The following is a 15,283-nucleotide window of genomic DNA, read 5'->3' on the forward strand; positions in this document are numbered from 1 at the left end:
GTGTCGTGGACTCGTGGTTTAATTAATACAAATATATGCATAAAATAACACTTACTGGCAATACAATCAGTGTCTGTCTATAGGACATGTTTCTAACACTTTTAAAGGGATCTGCGAAAATCCACTGATTTTTTTATTATTACAGATATTATAGTATTAAAATCCTATGGATTTTGTTATAACATGTCAACAGGATTCCCCTATTGAGTTTAACATCAATGACTCCAAAGAAATCCTTTGATAATCTTTAGACTGGATAGTGGATACCCCTTTTTAATTTTGTCATATTTCAAGTAAAGAGCCCATAATGATCAGACCGAATCCTGATTCATTCAAACAAATGTAGGTGTTAGATTCAACTAAAACCAATCAAAGATTAGAAAATTTTAAAGAACAGATCAGACATAATCAAGTTTCTACTTGTTTAGATAAGAAGCAAATGAAGAAATCTCAACTATGACATATTTCAATCGAAAAATAAATAAATCACTTTAACTCACGGATACTAGATCGTTCATTTTGGATCATGTATGATAGAAGTTAACATATTTCCAACAACACCTTAGCTAATTTTTATAACAAAATTTTTTGTAAGTTGTTGATTGGAGAAGTTTCGCCAAGGGACCTAAATTTCTACAGAATTAAAAGGAATAACGTTGACTTCCACCTATTATTTCATCAGTTTTCACAATCTAAAACAGAAGTGAAAAAGGGTAAAATAGTACCTGGTGAGTATCTCAAGTTCATCTAATTTGCACCAGTTTTCTTCCCAGATTCAGTGGATGCAGAAGAAATTCCTCGCTCGATACACTGTAACAATAATTACAAGACCTTCGTAAATAACTTTCTAGTAAAACCGAAAACTTCTGCCAATACCTATGCTTTGGTAGGCATTCGGGTATTAGATAAAACAAAAGTTTTTGAGAAACAATGAAAATCCACGGTAAGGCAAAAAGTTTCTCACGATTGTATGAACCGGAAAATTTTATTGGATTTAAGGAAGAGCTCATTTTCCCAAGCAAGAGAAGGAATCTACTTTCTTTAGATTTGTAGGTACAGGAAATGAACAGGGTAGATTAGTAAACCTTATGGTGTATTTTGATATACAGTTCTATGTGTTGATGTTTTGGGGGTTAGGCATTCATTAGGTTTAGCTTACTTGTGTCGTAATTAAAGTCCACGGAAATTCAAAGAATCCACTTTATGGATAACAAACCCGGGATTCATGATAATCACTTGCATTTATAACTTTCTTATCCAAGCACACCATTACCAATTAGTTGCTTTTATTCGAAGGTTTGAAGGACATAAGAGGAGTTATTTTGCCAACTTATAGAAGGTGAGTAGTAGAGGAGTAAGGTACTTCAGAGTACAAGTAAGAATGAGGACACTACCTGAAGAAGATACCCATGTAGCCAATCCAGTGTTTGAGGGAATGTTGTTGCAGAAACATCGGCGACAGTCAAACCCTGTTGGAAGAGGAAAACAAAAAAGTCCGATTATTAACAAAATCGCGGGTCATTTTGAGATGATATTCATTAATTCGGTTTGGACATGAATTTTTTACACTGTACATTCCTCCTAGTCCACACATCGGTGTTCTAGAATGCCCAGCCCGACCGAAAGGACAACAAGTGGTGGCATTCACAATACAGAAGAGGAATACTCGATAACCTCAATTTAAGATATGTTTAATCATCTTCTTACAATGTAACCGAATCTTATAGCTAACTATAAGAATGAGTAAGCAAGTAAGACGCCGTGGTTTTATATTATTTCAAGTAGTTCAAAATGGCGTAGCTTCGACCTCACAGTTGATGCACGCTCGTTATGAATATCAAGTACAAGCAGTAAAATATTGGCAAAACCAGTCTTAATTCCAATAAAAGCTTCCCTCCCACGAGATTGGCTTCTATAGAGATCACAAATCTCGAGAAAAACAAGGAAATAGAGAAAGAGAAGACAGACAAGAGTCAGGATTATTTATTCAAGAGCCTGGGCACACACGAAAGGGTATTATTACTTTGCTTGGTTTTGCACAAAAATAAAGGCCAGAGATTTATTTTCGGAAGAACAAGACCAAGTTACCCTTAAAAGCAAGAAAGCAAAGAGTGAGACGTTTTCAATAAAATCCTTCTGATTACAGCTAAAGATGTGTATAGGATGATTACTAGTCCTTTACTTGCGAGTTGTGTCATCTCAGAAACAAGTCGAGATAAAGACCCAGAGACCATAGCTTGTCTGATGCTTCATGTGAAGGTGTCTTAATTCACTTTCTTTTGCTCATGTCAATTACCAAAAAACATAGAACTTAAATAGGAAACAGAGAGTGAATGCATCTTTTTTAGCAGGCACCTTATTGAATTCACATGAACATACCTGTGAGTCAAATGAGCAAAGATAATCTTGAATAGTCTTCAAGTTGCTTATTAGCTTATCCTTATCCTGTATACACCATGAAAAAAGATAAAGCTCTAACTAAATAGCTATTATGTAAACGAATAGATCACATTACTATTTCACCCACACCTAAAAACATACAACACATGGAGATCTCCATAGATATCATGATTTTAACGAAAGATATTGTGTCTAGTCATATAACCACTTGTTTCTTACTTATTTACAGCTTCACTTAGTTAAAGATAGTTTCAAAAAAAAAACTGGGTGAAAAATCGTCTGGATACACAAATGATTCCTGATTAATAAGTCATTCTTGATACCTGAGCTAGATATTTTTTATCGCCAAATGTCCTAGAAGAGATCCACTCCTCCAGCAAAGCCTACATCCAAATAGCAGGTTACAAAGTGAGACAAAATTAACAAAGAACATGGGGGTTTAGCTGGACTTAAACCAAATCCAACTATTCTGAGAGCATAATTTATATAACTTCGACAAAATATGAAATGGCGAAATAAAAACTGAATGACTGAAACTAGCAACTGAATCACGAAAATTTCTCCAACAAACTCTGGTACATAAAGTTTATTGGACATAAGAGTTATGAAAAGATTAAAACTAGTGGGGAGGGTGGCTCATGCACAATTACATGCAAATGGTAGTCACCCGTCAACGGAAGTTGATGAGTACGTATGTGGTTTACTAGAAAGGTAATTCGGGGAAAAAGAAAAGGTTACGACACATAAGTCAAAACTCAGGTTCCTTATATATATAATACTTATGTACTTCAGATACACAGTTCAAGCAATTTGCTTAGTCTGTACGTATATTAAGTGAATCACAACTTCTAAGGAAAGAAAAACTAACCATCATGCAAACACTAGGTCTGAAACTCAGGAATACTAAACAATAAACATCTATAAGAATGCACATTTCACACAGCGATGCTGATATAGTCACCAAATTAGGTGTCAATGCACTCTCAATGCTTTATTTGCTATTTCACTCCTGACAACACAACTTCTCAAGGACTTCAAGAGACGTAAAATATTAAAAAAAAATTGTTAAGAAACACTGAGCTCTGAGTATATAATAATACTACCTTACCCAAGAAGAAACGCAAGGAAGTCCAGAAAAGTACAATTATACCTTGTGATCAAACTCAGCCATCTTCAAAACTATAGGTACGATAACTGGTTTAGCTGCAGCTTTCACTTTCTCTACAGGCGGATTTGTGTTTGTCTCGGGCACTTTAAGAGCATCATCAGCATGACCTACACCGGCACTCAGAGATAGGAAAAAATTTATTGGTATTGGTACATCAATATAACATAAAAGAAATGAAGAATAATTCTTGGAATAACAAAGCAAAAAAAACTCCAGAGAGGAGTCAAACCTTGATCCTCAGAAGAATTTGTCGGTGGGTCAACAGACTCCAGATTGCTTAAGACTTCAGTAGCCTGGTGAGTACCTCCTGAATTAGATTCTTTGTCTATTGCTGTATTATCCTCTGACTGTGTAGGACCAGGTTTTTGATCTTCATCTTTTGCAGATATGCTGGTTGCATCTCTATTTTCATCATCCATTAAATAAATACTTGGATCCAAATGTGTTCCCTAACAAAGTTGTAAGAGAAACAGTACATCGTGTTATTGTGTATGTTGTACTCTAGAAATATACAAGGGATCAAATTTAACATGCACTTACACTAATAAAAAAAGAAAAAAAAAAACACCCTAACCGAGTTAATGCTAGAGAGCAACTGGAGAGGAGAAGATCCAAATTTTGTTCCAATGCCAAATATATGCACTTAGGCTGCGATTGAAAAATGATGGTTCAAGAAAACACCTTTCCCTGAAACCCTGAAATGTGGCAGTTTTGGGTGGTGCAAACGAACTAATTGTTTCGAGGGTTAAGTATAAAAACGGTATAAATGGATGACATCCTCACATATAGTAGTTTTGGTTCTTCCAAAAACGCTGATAACATGATATTGGCCCTCAAAACTCCATTCCTTAATCAATAGAATTATTTCCAACCATCACGCCCCAAAAACACAGCCTACTGATAACAAATTATGATACAGTGACGTTAATTAACAAATGATTTGATCCTAACTGTCCTATAAGGCTATGAATACCATGCATCAAAAGCAAAACTCACGTAAAAATAACAATAACATTGTACTTGTTTTCTTTTCCTTCAACAGGAAATATTATTTAACGTTCAAAATCCTTGAACCTGTTTGCACTTTATTAGCGAATAAAACTTTTCAACTTTCGGAATTGACCTTGGACCAATAATTAGGAGAAGAAAATTCCTATAGAACAGTATACTGTAACACTACAGTGTTTATACTCATAGCTGTTAGCTGATTACTTTTCCATCCGTAGATATTTTCCAAGAAAGATGTCTAAACAGGGGTTGATTGGTAGCACCGTACCAGTGTTCAAAATAATAAATTGTTTGATCAGGCAGTAGCTAGTAATAGCCAGAAAACAAACACAAAGTTGACAAAACACACCTCAATAATAATAGGTTTTCCATCTTTCATAGCCTTTTTCAAGTCACCAGCCAAACCTAGCAATTCAAAAAATATGACCAGACAAATCAAGCTATGAGGCCAAGACTAACAAATTTTTCGAGGATCCAGATTCAAATTTTTTTCATATGTAAAAGCTAAAGTAAAAAATAATAGTTCCACAACAAGCTCAAGAGAATCTTAAAGACCATGTTGCCAATGGCTACCATGTATCTGTTTTAATTACTACTTGTAAACTACCTTTACGGACAATTCTGCATTCTCTACAAAATTCAGTAATTAGCTCCTCCGACGAGCTGAAATCTCGTGCCCACACTGGAGTAGATTGCAAAGGTGCGCTGCATTAGGAAATATGATTAAATACAATCGACGTTTTAAAAAAGAGGACTGAGATATTAAAATCTACCTTGGCTATGTAGTAATAATAATGCTTGACATTTTTCCGTAACACCTCAATTATAGAGTGCTTACAAGAAGAATAATTTCATTTCAACACATAAGATGGGAGGTTAAGAAACCTAGATGGAAATCAAACTGTTGTAGTGTATACAAAAACGGCAAAACCAATTGTTGGAAATAACTGAAGTAGGGACTAGTGTACCCTGAAAAGCTAAACACGAGCAGGAAGGCAAACGACCTTACTTTAGGGCAATGTTTTAGAAAACTTTCAAGGCGTAAGCCTTGAGGTCTCGCCTTGAGGCGAGGCGGTCACCTGATCCCTCGAGACTTACGTATTTGGACTCGAGAATAAAACATGGACATCTAGAGTCACCTGTTATTTTTTAGTTGGTGGGCGACATAAAAATAGTATTTCTGTTTATTAAACATTTAAGACTTTAATTATGGTAGTAAAGTAGAAAAATTATGTTATACTTTTACATAATTGATAAAAAAAAAAGTTACTTTCACAAAAATTGTTTACGCCTTTTACGCATTGAGGTATATGCCTCGAGGCGCCGCCTCGCCTTGCGAGAGCAAAACACCTTGAAGCAAATATTTTAAAACATTGCTTTAGAGTAAAGAATATCACGCAGAGGGTTTCGTATGAACTACATGTTGCTTGACAAATGTTAGTACAAAGCACTAGTAGAGATGTGGATCTCAATCTCACTTGCACTTACAAAGCGCAGCTAAAGCCGTAGCAAATTTTTTGTGCACAGTTATTTATGGATTGCACAGATGATGCTAGGGGAATCCTTGGGCCCACAAGGCAAGCAAGTGTGCTGCTTTTCAAGTGCCTGTCAAGTGGCTACATCGGGTGTGCTCTGGCAGCTTAGGTGATGTAAACACATACGCGGAATATGTTAAGGAGGTTTTATGATGTAAGGACATAATTGGGCCATAAAAGTAGTTTAATTGGTTAGGCGCCAAAGAGACAATGCTATCTTTAAAGGCAGCAAGGTCAGCTAGAAAATCATAGAAGATGTAAACTAGTTTCTGTAGTAGTAGGGAGGATAAATGGGCGAAGCACTGCTCCTATCCTGACTTCACTGTCTTTTGGGAGGCAATTATAGAAACAATAGGTCGTTAATCTTTTGTCGGTTGGCCAGCAAAAGCCTATTGACAAATTGCTTGGGCAGTTGTACAAATTTTATTTCATTAATTCCAATCATTAAAAAAAAAATGGTCAGGCACCAAAGGGAGTAGCTGGCGGCCCCATATTAGGCTTTGAATGGTGTTACTCCTGTTGTTAAAAAGGGTGTTCACACATCGTTTTGTTGCACATATAATGATGCGCGGAACTTTGCTATTCTACAAGTAAACAAAGAATTGAAATAGGATACAAACAAATTAGCTCACATACTCTGTTGATGTACGCAGCAATTCATAGACCATATCAGTCTGTACAGAAATACAAAACACTTATTAAACGAAGCAATATAATTCATACGAGACAAAAATAGCACCATGCATGCCCAGAAATTCAAGATTAATTTGTAATCACATTTACCTGTAAAACATTTGGCAAGTTTAGCCTTTGTGCAAGTTGAGTAGCAATGGTAGACTTTCCAGCACAGGCAGTTCCACAGACAAGAATGACTAGGGGTACTCTTTGGTGGTGAAATCTAAAAAAGAATGTAATAAAAGTATCATAAGAGAAGAACATTAGATTTCCACCAAGAATTACAACTCCAAGTAAAACAAGTTACTTACGTCCCAAAAAGTAAAATAGTTGGCAGCAACTTTAACTCAACATATGCAAGAATATGTAGATAGTGGTACCGTAACACAACCACTATGTTAATTTCATATATGTATGCAACTTAAATATTAAGACTTCTTAATACCAATGCCCTGATATTAAGCAGCACAATTCCGTAAGATTGTATACCTTCCCACATTAGACAACATAAAGCCTAACAGGTTTGTCGTATTCTGATTTCCCCCAGCAATTGGGAACCATTCTACTTTCCACTAAGTAACTCAAACTTCTAACAAGAGAGAGAGATGTGAGCAGACCCTTCCGACAAACAGTACAGATCCATGCTTGTAGATAGAATAGTGCAAGAACATATCAATATCAGAACAAGCACTTTATAGCATACTTAAGAAAAATCAATTGTATATACATGTAACGCGCACGCTTGGAGGACAAGCAGGGAAGATCAATTAACAAAAGTTTATAGACAATAACCTGGTCATCATGTTGTAACGGTTAATGTATTCTTCCCCATAACCCCGTCGCTCCATAAGCTGCAAAAAGATGCAGAAATATTTGTCAAGTTTGTAGTCATAATGTAATTTTCCTAAAGATCATAATAATCATGTTATTACGGAGAAACGAAACAAGTTATTGACTTTTGAAAGAAGATCTGTGCAACAAAATCTCATAAATGAAACAGAAAACTTTCAGACCGTGGAGTTCAGATAATACTCCTCAGTCCTCACTGTTGCCCCCATCTTTGGAGACATCTTACTGTATCTTCTCACGGGTTAATTTACAGCAGCATGCAATGCGGTATTCAATTTTAGCCATTACAGTTTTCTTGAATATCTAAATACATAATATAGTTAAAATAGTAAACGAGAAGGCAGTAATGTAACACACTAAAATTCTTAAAGTTCGACACATTTTGGCTGAAATGTCCGAAGAAGATCATCCACATAGTGTTGTTTATGATTATATCAATCAGATATCACTGTATATTTTGACGTGAACAATATCTATGAAACTGTAAATATTCCGCCGCACATAGTCCAGTCTTACCAAATGGAATAAATTACTTTGCCTCATTTAGCTCCTTGAATCCGATTATCAGAATAGTATCTTTAGATGATGACTTTAATTTTATTAGTGAACAAAATATTACATATTTTCAAACTTTCATTTGTACACCACGATTGTTATCAGAATCTGATCCTCGTATGCTTCTTTTACTATTTGTTGACATTCTTCCAAAACTTTCTTATATTTTTCATCTCAAGACCACAATCATTGTCAGAATTTGGTACTCTTACTCTTAGTCAAACCGGATGGTAAAGTAAGGTAATTATAAAATAAACTACTCCAAATAAATATGTACAATTACCTTAAATAAATTAGCTTCCAAATCAGATTGTGAACTGCCAAACCAATCAGACAATCAATGCAGATTGTGTTTAGAAGAAGATGAGGAGAAGAAATGAGAGCATCGCCAATAAAAAAGGATTGTAGTGGGAGAGGAGACAACATACACATCCAGGAGGCTGTTATCTATTAGCAACTTCTTGAGTTCCAAAGCAATTTTAATGGCTACATGATTAGGTATCTGAAGAAAGTAGATAGATATAATAAAAGTCAGTCAAAATTGGCAGCTAAAATTTTGTCTTGACACTTTGCTCGTATATCTATTAAGTGCAAGCAAATCAAACCTTATAGGAGAAAAACTGACATGAAAGTTAATAACTAATTGCAGAGTAGGAAAAGCTAGGGAATCAATGAACTTTAGTGCTTGCCTGATGGTTTCTTTCATTTACAGTGGGTAACAGAAATTAACAATGTAGGATCCATATCTACCGGTACAAAGTAATACCTTAGTAACAGTCAACATTCTACTGAGGAGAAATCTGGATAACACATAGTAGTGATCAGCATTATCTCCCAACCAAACTTTTACCTGACCAATCAATCACAAACAAGGGAAAGCAGAAGTAACAATCAGATTAGTAAAAGATAGAAAACAATTAGGGCATCATATGAATTGTAAAAGCGATGATTTAGTGGAGATCGACAAAAGAGAGAAAGAAAGTAACCTTGACAAAATCGTACTTGGAAGAAGCATTACGGGCAGCTAATCTGCCAGCAGGCAGTGGAGGAACAACTTTCTTTTCTGATGAATCTTCACGTCCACTACCAGGATCGGAAGAAATAACTACAACCCCTTTCCCTTTCTTCATGTCTCTTTGTCTCTTATCTTGTAAAAGCCCTAAATGAGGATCCAAAGGTCAGTCGCAAAACAGGTTCAGAGACACCTCAAAATGTAATTTTCAAACACATGAACTTCTTCATACATAACCAACAAGTCTCTGTTTATGGTGATTAAGACATTCTACTGTCCTCTTCAACTTTGTAATGCCAGGAATTTACAAAGTAACATTTGCATGTTCCTCTTGCGCTAACTTATTTTGAGTCAAAATCTAATTCAGAAACCCCTTACATCTATCAGTTACCAAAAGAAATGTGACGCCATGCCTTAGCAATTATCGATATTGTCCCCGCTTTAGACACCCAGACTCAGGCCCAACAGGTACGAGGTTTTTTTCTTTAGAGAAACAATATCAATAACTGCGGAGACGTAGGGCGTCAAAAGAAACATATAATCATGCTATAATCCAATCCGTTAGCTATCATTTTGTTGGAATAACTGATAAGAATTAGTCATCCATGAATAATAAATCAGCACGTTAAATTGAAAAGTAAGATTTCTTAATCAATTCAGATAAAGTTATGTCTGATTAAGAAACCATCAGCCATGAACCAACTCTGCACACCATAAATTGACTCTTGTTAATCAGTTCAACTAAGATTACCAGTGGAGTGGGATATAACTGAAGTACCCAACCAACAAATATGAAATCAGCAATTCGCAACTACAATCTAATACGAATACCATAAAACTCGTACCCATACTTCCTAGTTCAACGGTCAAATCTGTTATGACTCAAAACTCATATTACTACTGCCCTATAACAAAATTTATGCAGTCAGAAACCCCTATTAGCAAAATGTAAGCCATAGCATTTATTTGCTAAAATAGGGTATCATTTTATTAACTAAGATACATTGAACCAAACTCGATCTGCTACAAGATAAATTAGCGCTGGTTTAATTTGGCAGTAAGGATCTGATTATATGCGTAAAGACTTTGTAAAGTAACAAAAGTAGTTCACTAACAAGCCGAAACAGAACTACAAACAAATGATATGGAACTAACTCAGAGGAGCAGTATCACAACGGTGTTCATCGATATATTTACCAATGATCGATGAATGTCTGTAACATGCTTAGAGTAGAAATGGGTAGCCATTAGTTGATCTTAGAAAAACATAAGCTTTATATTTAGTGTTCAAAACAATAGTTACTAGTTCATCACTCCATCAATAATGAAATTCAATAACTCATTTATAGTTCAATGACTAAGAACATCAAATCACCCAAAAAGGGAAAAGTGGTGAACCCAACAGCTCCTAATCAATATAGAACAAAACTGTAGTTTGATATGGAGTATCAGGACACAAATTCAACATATATAGAGACCAAGTAAGAACAATCAACCATTAAAACAAGAAATTCAAGCTCAGAAATGGAATCAAAAACATGAATTCAGAACCGCAGGGAGATCAAAACAACAAGTACGAGTAAACAATTTAAATAAAAGAATGAATGAAACCCTAGGTTTAGAATTTACCAAGAGAATCATCGTGAGATGTAGACATAGATTGATTGATTGATTGATTGATGGGGAAGAACAAGATGATGAGTCTAATCTGAGCTTCGCGGTTTTTCCTTCTTCTGTTGGCGAGGGAAGGGATAGAGAAATGGGTCCGGTCCATAAAGGGGATTCGGCTCGGTTCGGGTTGAGTTGGACACGTGATTTTTAATTGGCTAATTCAGTTTTGGCACCTTTTTCTACGTGCTAATTCAGTTTTGCCTCCCAATGTGACCAACTTGTAAACTTAGCCCGTATGAGGAGGCCAAGACGTCAAGTTAGGCCATCAAATAAGTCCAAATGTCAATTTTCCCCTCATTTGAACTCTTGACATATGGGTAAAACTAGAAGTAAACGACAATTTCGAGGCCTAAATGAAATCTGGAAATATATAAAATAAAAGGGGCTAAATATTCCAATTGATCGCAAATGGGAGGCGGAGTTGAACGGACAGTGTTAGGGCCACACACGAGTTTACACGAGACCCACATTGGTAGAGGCACAACATGTAAAATTAGATTTTTATTAATTTTAAATGTACAAACATTGCTCGTAAAATCTCTTTGGCGCCCACTTTCCCCTTCTGTTCCCCAAATTTCTCTGTTAACCATAATCTTTACACGTGAATGTGTCGGCTTTATGCAAAAATAATATGATGTGGATTGTTGCGGAAGCGTAATAATAGAAGAACTCATTGATAATAAACTAAGATAAACAAGAATAACTGAAACAATAAAAGAGAAAAGATGCAATCAAGGAGGATTTTTATTTGATATTCAATTCGATGATTAATTAGACAGATTAGACTTCTCTTTTATAGAGATTGTAATTTCCTAGATAGACTCAAATAAGAAAGAAGATAAAAGAAGATAACTACTTAAGGATACTTTCCTTGATTGCTAGGACTCATAATTATAGAAACTCTAAATACTAAATTCTAGAAACTATGCTAATATAGCATCTTGGATGTGAGGCCCAATAATATCATGGCTGTGAGGCCCTATTGCCGGATGGTCGCCATCATACTCCCCCACCGAGGAAGAAGTCGTCCCCGAGTCGTCATAAAGAGGTTCATCCGGGTAGTACGGGAAGATGTCAGAGATGTTGAAAGTGGAAGAAATGTTGAATTCCGGTGGAAGATCGATAACAAAAGCATTGTCGTTGATCTTGGTGAGTATCTTGAAAGGACCGAATTTCTTTTGACCAAGCTTCTTGTAAGTCCCAGCCGGAGTTCTCTGTTTAGAAATATGTACCATAACCGAGTCACCCACCTCGAAGGACTGAGTGGTTCTATGCTTATCGGCCGAGAGTTTATATGCCGAATTCGCCGTAGCAATGTTCCACCGAACCTCATCATGGAGACGGAGGATGGTCGAAGCTAGTGTTTCTGCATTGGAATCGTACTCCGGAATGGTCGGTAGTGGTACGAGATCCAAGACATGTTTCGGTGAAGATGTATAAACAATGTCAAACGGAGCCTTCTTCGTTGTTCGGTTAATAGTACTGTTATACACAAATTCGGCGCGAGGAAGAGCCGTTTCCCAATTAATACCTTTGTCTCGTGTAATACAACGAAGTAAATTCCCTAACGAACGGTTAACGACCTCAGTTTGCCCATCAGTTTGAGGGTGACATGTACTGCTGAAATTTAGTTTAATACTGAGGCGTTTCCACAAGAAGCGCCAAAAGTGGCTTTGAAACTTCACATCCCGGTCGGAAACAATACTCTTTGGTAAGCCATGGAGACGAACAATTTCCCAAGAAAATAAATTCGCGATGTTAGAAGCATTGTCCGTCTTCTTACAAGCGATGAACTGGGCCATCTTACTGAAACGATCAACCACTACTAAAATTGAATCCCTACCTTTTTGTGAGCAGGGAAGACCAAGAACAAAGTTCATTGACAAATCTTCCCAAATAGTGACCGGAGTCGGTAATGGTGTATAAAGACCTGTATTCTGAGTTTTGCCTTTACTAGTTTGACATGTATAACATCGTTCAACTATACGGGAGACATCACGTCGTAATTTTGGCCAAAAGAAAACGATCAGATACCAATGTATACGTCTTGTCTCTTCCTACATGACCCTTGTTATGTAATTCCCGAATGACATGTTCACGTAGAGAAGAATTTGGAATACACAACTGCTGTCCACGAAAAAGATAACCGTTAGAAATAAAAAAAACTCACCCGTAGACCGGTTGGTAGTGCAAGCCTCCCATATATGGCCGAAATCTGGATCATCTTTGTAGTTGTTTGAAATTGTTTCAAACCCCGGAACGTGGATTGCCATAGTCGTGAGGAGACTAGCTCTTCGGCTTAAAGCGTCGGCAACCGTATTAGTTTTCTCTGATTTGTGTTTGATCACAAAATTAAATCGTTGAATATACGAAATCCATCTCATATGCATTGGATCAGCTGTACGTTGATCATTCAGTGTTTGTAACGCTTTTTGGTCCGTATATAAGACAAATTCCACTCCTATAAGAAAACGGTTCCAATGGCGCAGGGCGCGATAAAGCGCATAAAATTCGGACTCGTAGACGGTCCACTTACGACGGGCTTCTCCAAGTTTTTCGCTCATAAATTCGATAGGAAGTTTTTGTTGGGAGAGAACCGCGCCAATACCGAGGCCTGAAGCGTCACATTCGACTTCAAATAGTTTGGAGAAATCCGGAAAAGCTAAGACTAGAGCTGAACATAGACGTTGTTTAATTAGGTTAAAGCTTTCTTCCTGTGGACTTTCCTAGGAAAATTTTCCTTTCTTTAAACAATCTGTTAATGGAGGCATTATAGTACTGAAATCCCGTATAAATCTTCGATAGAAAGAAGCTAACCCGTTGAAACTGCGGACCTCAGACGGTGAAGAAGGAGTCGGCCACTCAGAAATTGCTCAAACTTTACCTTGATCAACTTTCATACCCTCTTTACTAATAAGAAAACCTAGGAAGTACACCTCATTGAGGAAGAAGTGGTTCTTTGGAACGTTCATGAATAACGAATTAAGACGCATTGCGTCGAAAACTTCTCGAATATGTTGAAGGTGATCACTTCTAGATTTACTAAAGATGAGTATGTCATCAAAGTAAACCACCACAAATTTATTCAGGAATGGTTTAAGAACTTGATTCATGAAACGCATGAAAGTACTAGGTGCATTAGAGAGCCCGAAGGGCATAACTAACCATTCATAAAGACCTTCTTTTGTCTTGAAAGCGGTCTTCCATTCGTCTCCCTCACGAATTCGGATTTGGTGATATCCTGCTTTTAGATCAATTTTGGAGAATACCGTAGCCCCGGAAAGGTGATCTAACATATCTTCAAGTCGGGGAATAGAGAATCCGTATTTAATTGTAATTTTGTTTATAGCCCGACTATCAACACACATTCGCCAGGTTCCGTCTTTCTTTGGTACCAATAATGTCGGAACCGCATAAGGATTAAGACTTTCACGGATAAAACCTTTGTCCAATAATTCTTCCACCTGTTCTTGCAGTAATTTATGTTCATGCGGACTCATCTTGTGATGTGGTAGGTTTGGTAGGTTCGCTCCGGGTATAAGGTCGATTTGGTGTTGAATTTCTCGTAATGGAGGTAACGAAGGTGGTGATGACGATGGATTGAGGTCGTGGTACTCGTCGAGAAGAGCTTGGACCTCCGGGTTCGGTTGGTTGCCGGCGGTGGTGCGTCCTTCGTCGCGAGGAGGAATCCTCTCGGTTCGGGTGCTCTTGGTGTCGACCGAGCTGCTGTGTTCGTTGGTTGTTGAGGGAGTTCGTCCGATAGTGGTAGAAGGTAAATTCGTTTACGGGACCAAAGGAATTCGAATGTATTTTCTCTACAATGGTGAGTAGCGTCTACGTCGAAAATCCAAGGTCTTCCAAAAATAATGTGACAATTATCCATGTCTACTACGTCACAAGTAATTGTATCATGGTAATGAGTACCAATGGAGAAGGAAAACGAACATTGTTTTTGAACCGACAACTCCCTTTGATTAGATATCCAACCGATTTTGTAAGGAACCGGGTGATCAATTGTCTGTAGTTGTAGTACCTCAACCAAATGACTTGAGACCATGTTTTCTTCACTACTGTTATCGATTATGAAGTCGCAAACCTTGTTGTTAATCGTTAAGCGTGATTTAAACACCTTGTTTCGTTCCGGATGTGTTAGTGGTGGAAAAATTTTTGTTATTTTCTGCTCAGGATTTTGAGGGCTCTAGATACCAGTTGATGTAGATTGTTGCGGAAGCGTAATAATAGAAGAAATCATTGATAATAAACTAAGATAAACAAGAATAACTGAAACAATAAAAGAGAAAAGATGCAATCAAGGAGGATTTTTATTTGATATTCAATTTGATGGTTAATTAGACAGACTGGACTTCTCTTTTATAGAGATTGTAATTTTCTAGATAGACTCAAATAAGA

The 15,283-nt window shown here is 36.8% G+C and overlaps 1 protein-coding gene across 4 annotated transcripts; it reads right to left on the bottom strand.

Annotated features, from left to right (window-relative positions):
* Positions 1-17: 17 nt before the first annotated feature.
* Positions 18-10,986, bottom strand: LOC147550441 (P-loop containing nucleoside triphosphate hydrolases superfamily protein). 4 transcript variants are annotated; one of them, XM_086665037.1, is made up of 17 exons: positions 10,832-10,986; positions 9,177-9,349; positions 8,957-9,040; positions 8,619-8,692; positions 8,474-8,507; positions 7,579-7,637; positions 6,895-7,009; positions 6,748-6,785; positions 5,184-5,281; positions 4,926-4,981; positions 3,798-4,017; positions 3,551-3,675; positions 2,724-2,783; positions 2,380-2,445; positions 1,395-1,469; positions 726-810; positions 18-323 (listed from the first exon to the last, which is right to left on the bottom strand). In XM_086665037.1, exons 1-16 carry the CDS (start codon positions 10,974-10,976, stop codon positions 748-750), a joined length of 1,485 nt encoding a protein of 494 aa, XP_086521163.1. In that variant the 5' UTR covers positions 10,977-10,986; the 3' UTR covers positions 18-323; positions 726-747. The 4 variants fall into 4 exon arrangements, with proteins under 4 accessions (XP_086521163.1, XP_086521164.1, XP_086521165.1 ...); XM_086665038.1 differs by lacking the exon at positions 10,832-10,986 and adding an exon at positions 9,435-10,802; XM_086665039.1 differs by lacking the exon at positions 10,832-10,986 and adding an exon at positions 10,400-10,765.
* Positions 10,987-15,283: the final 4,297 nt, after the last annotated feature.

The sequence above is a fragment of the Eschscholzia californica genome, unplaced genomic scaffold (genome assembly GCF_041429995.1).
Source record: "Eschscholzia californica isolate CP2 unplaced genomic scaffold, dmEscCali1.0.p SCAF_3, whole genome shotgun sequence".
NCBI classification, from domain to species: domain Eukaryota; kingdom Viridiplantae; phylum Streptophyta; class Magnoliopsida; order Ranunculales; family Papaveraceae; genus Eschscholzia; species Eschscholzia californica.

Bases quoted from the DNA above. Each gene is read 5' to 3' on its own strand.
- LOC147550441 (XM_086665037.1), bottom strand. From the start codon at position 10,976: ATGGACCGGACCCATTTCTCTATCCCTTCCCTCGCCAACAGAAGAAGG. The intron at 9,041-9,176 runs GTTACTTTCTTT...TTGATTGGTCAG, and splicing joins CCAAGTACGATTTTGTCAAG to GTAAAAGTTTGGTTGGGAGA. The intron at 4,018-4,925 runs GTGTGTTTTGTC...CAACTTTGTTAG, and splicing joins GAAAACCTATTATTATTGAG to GGAACACATTTGGATCCAAG.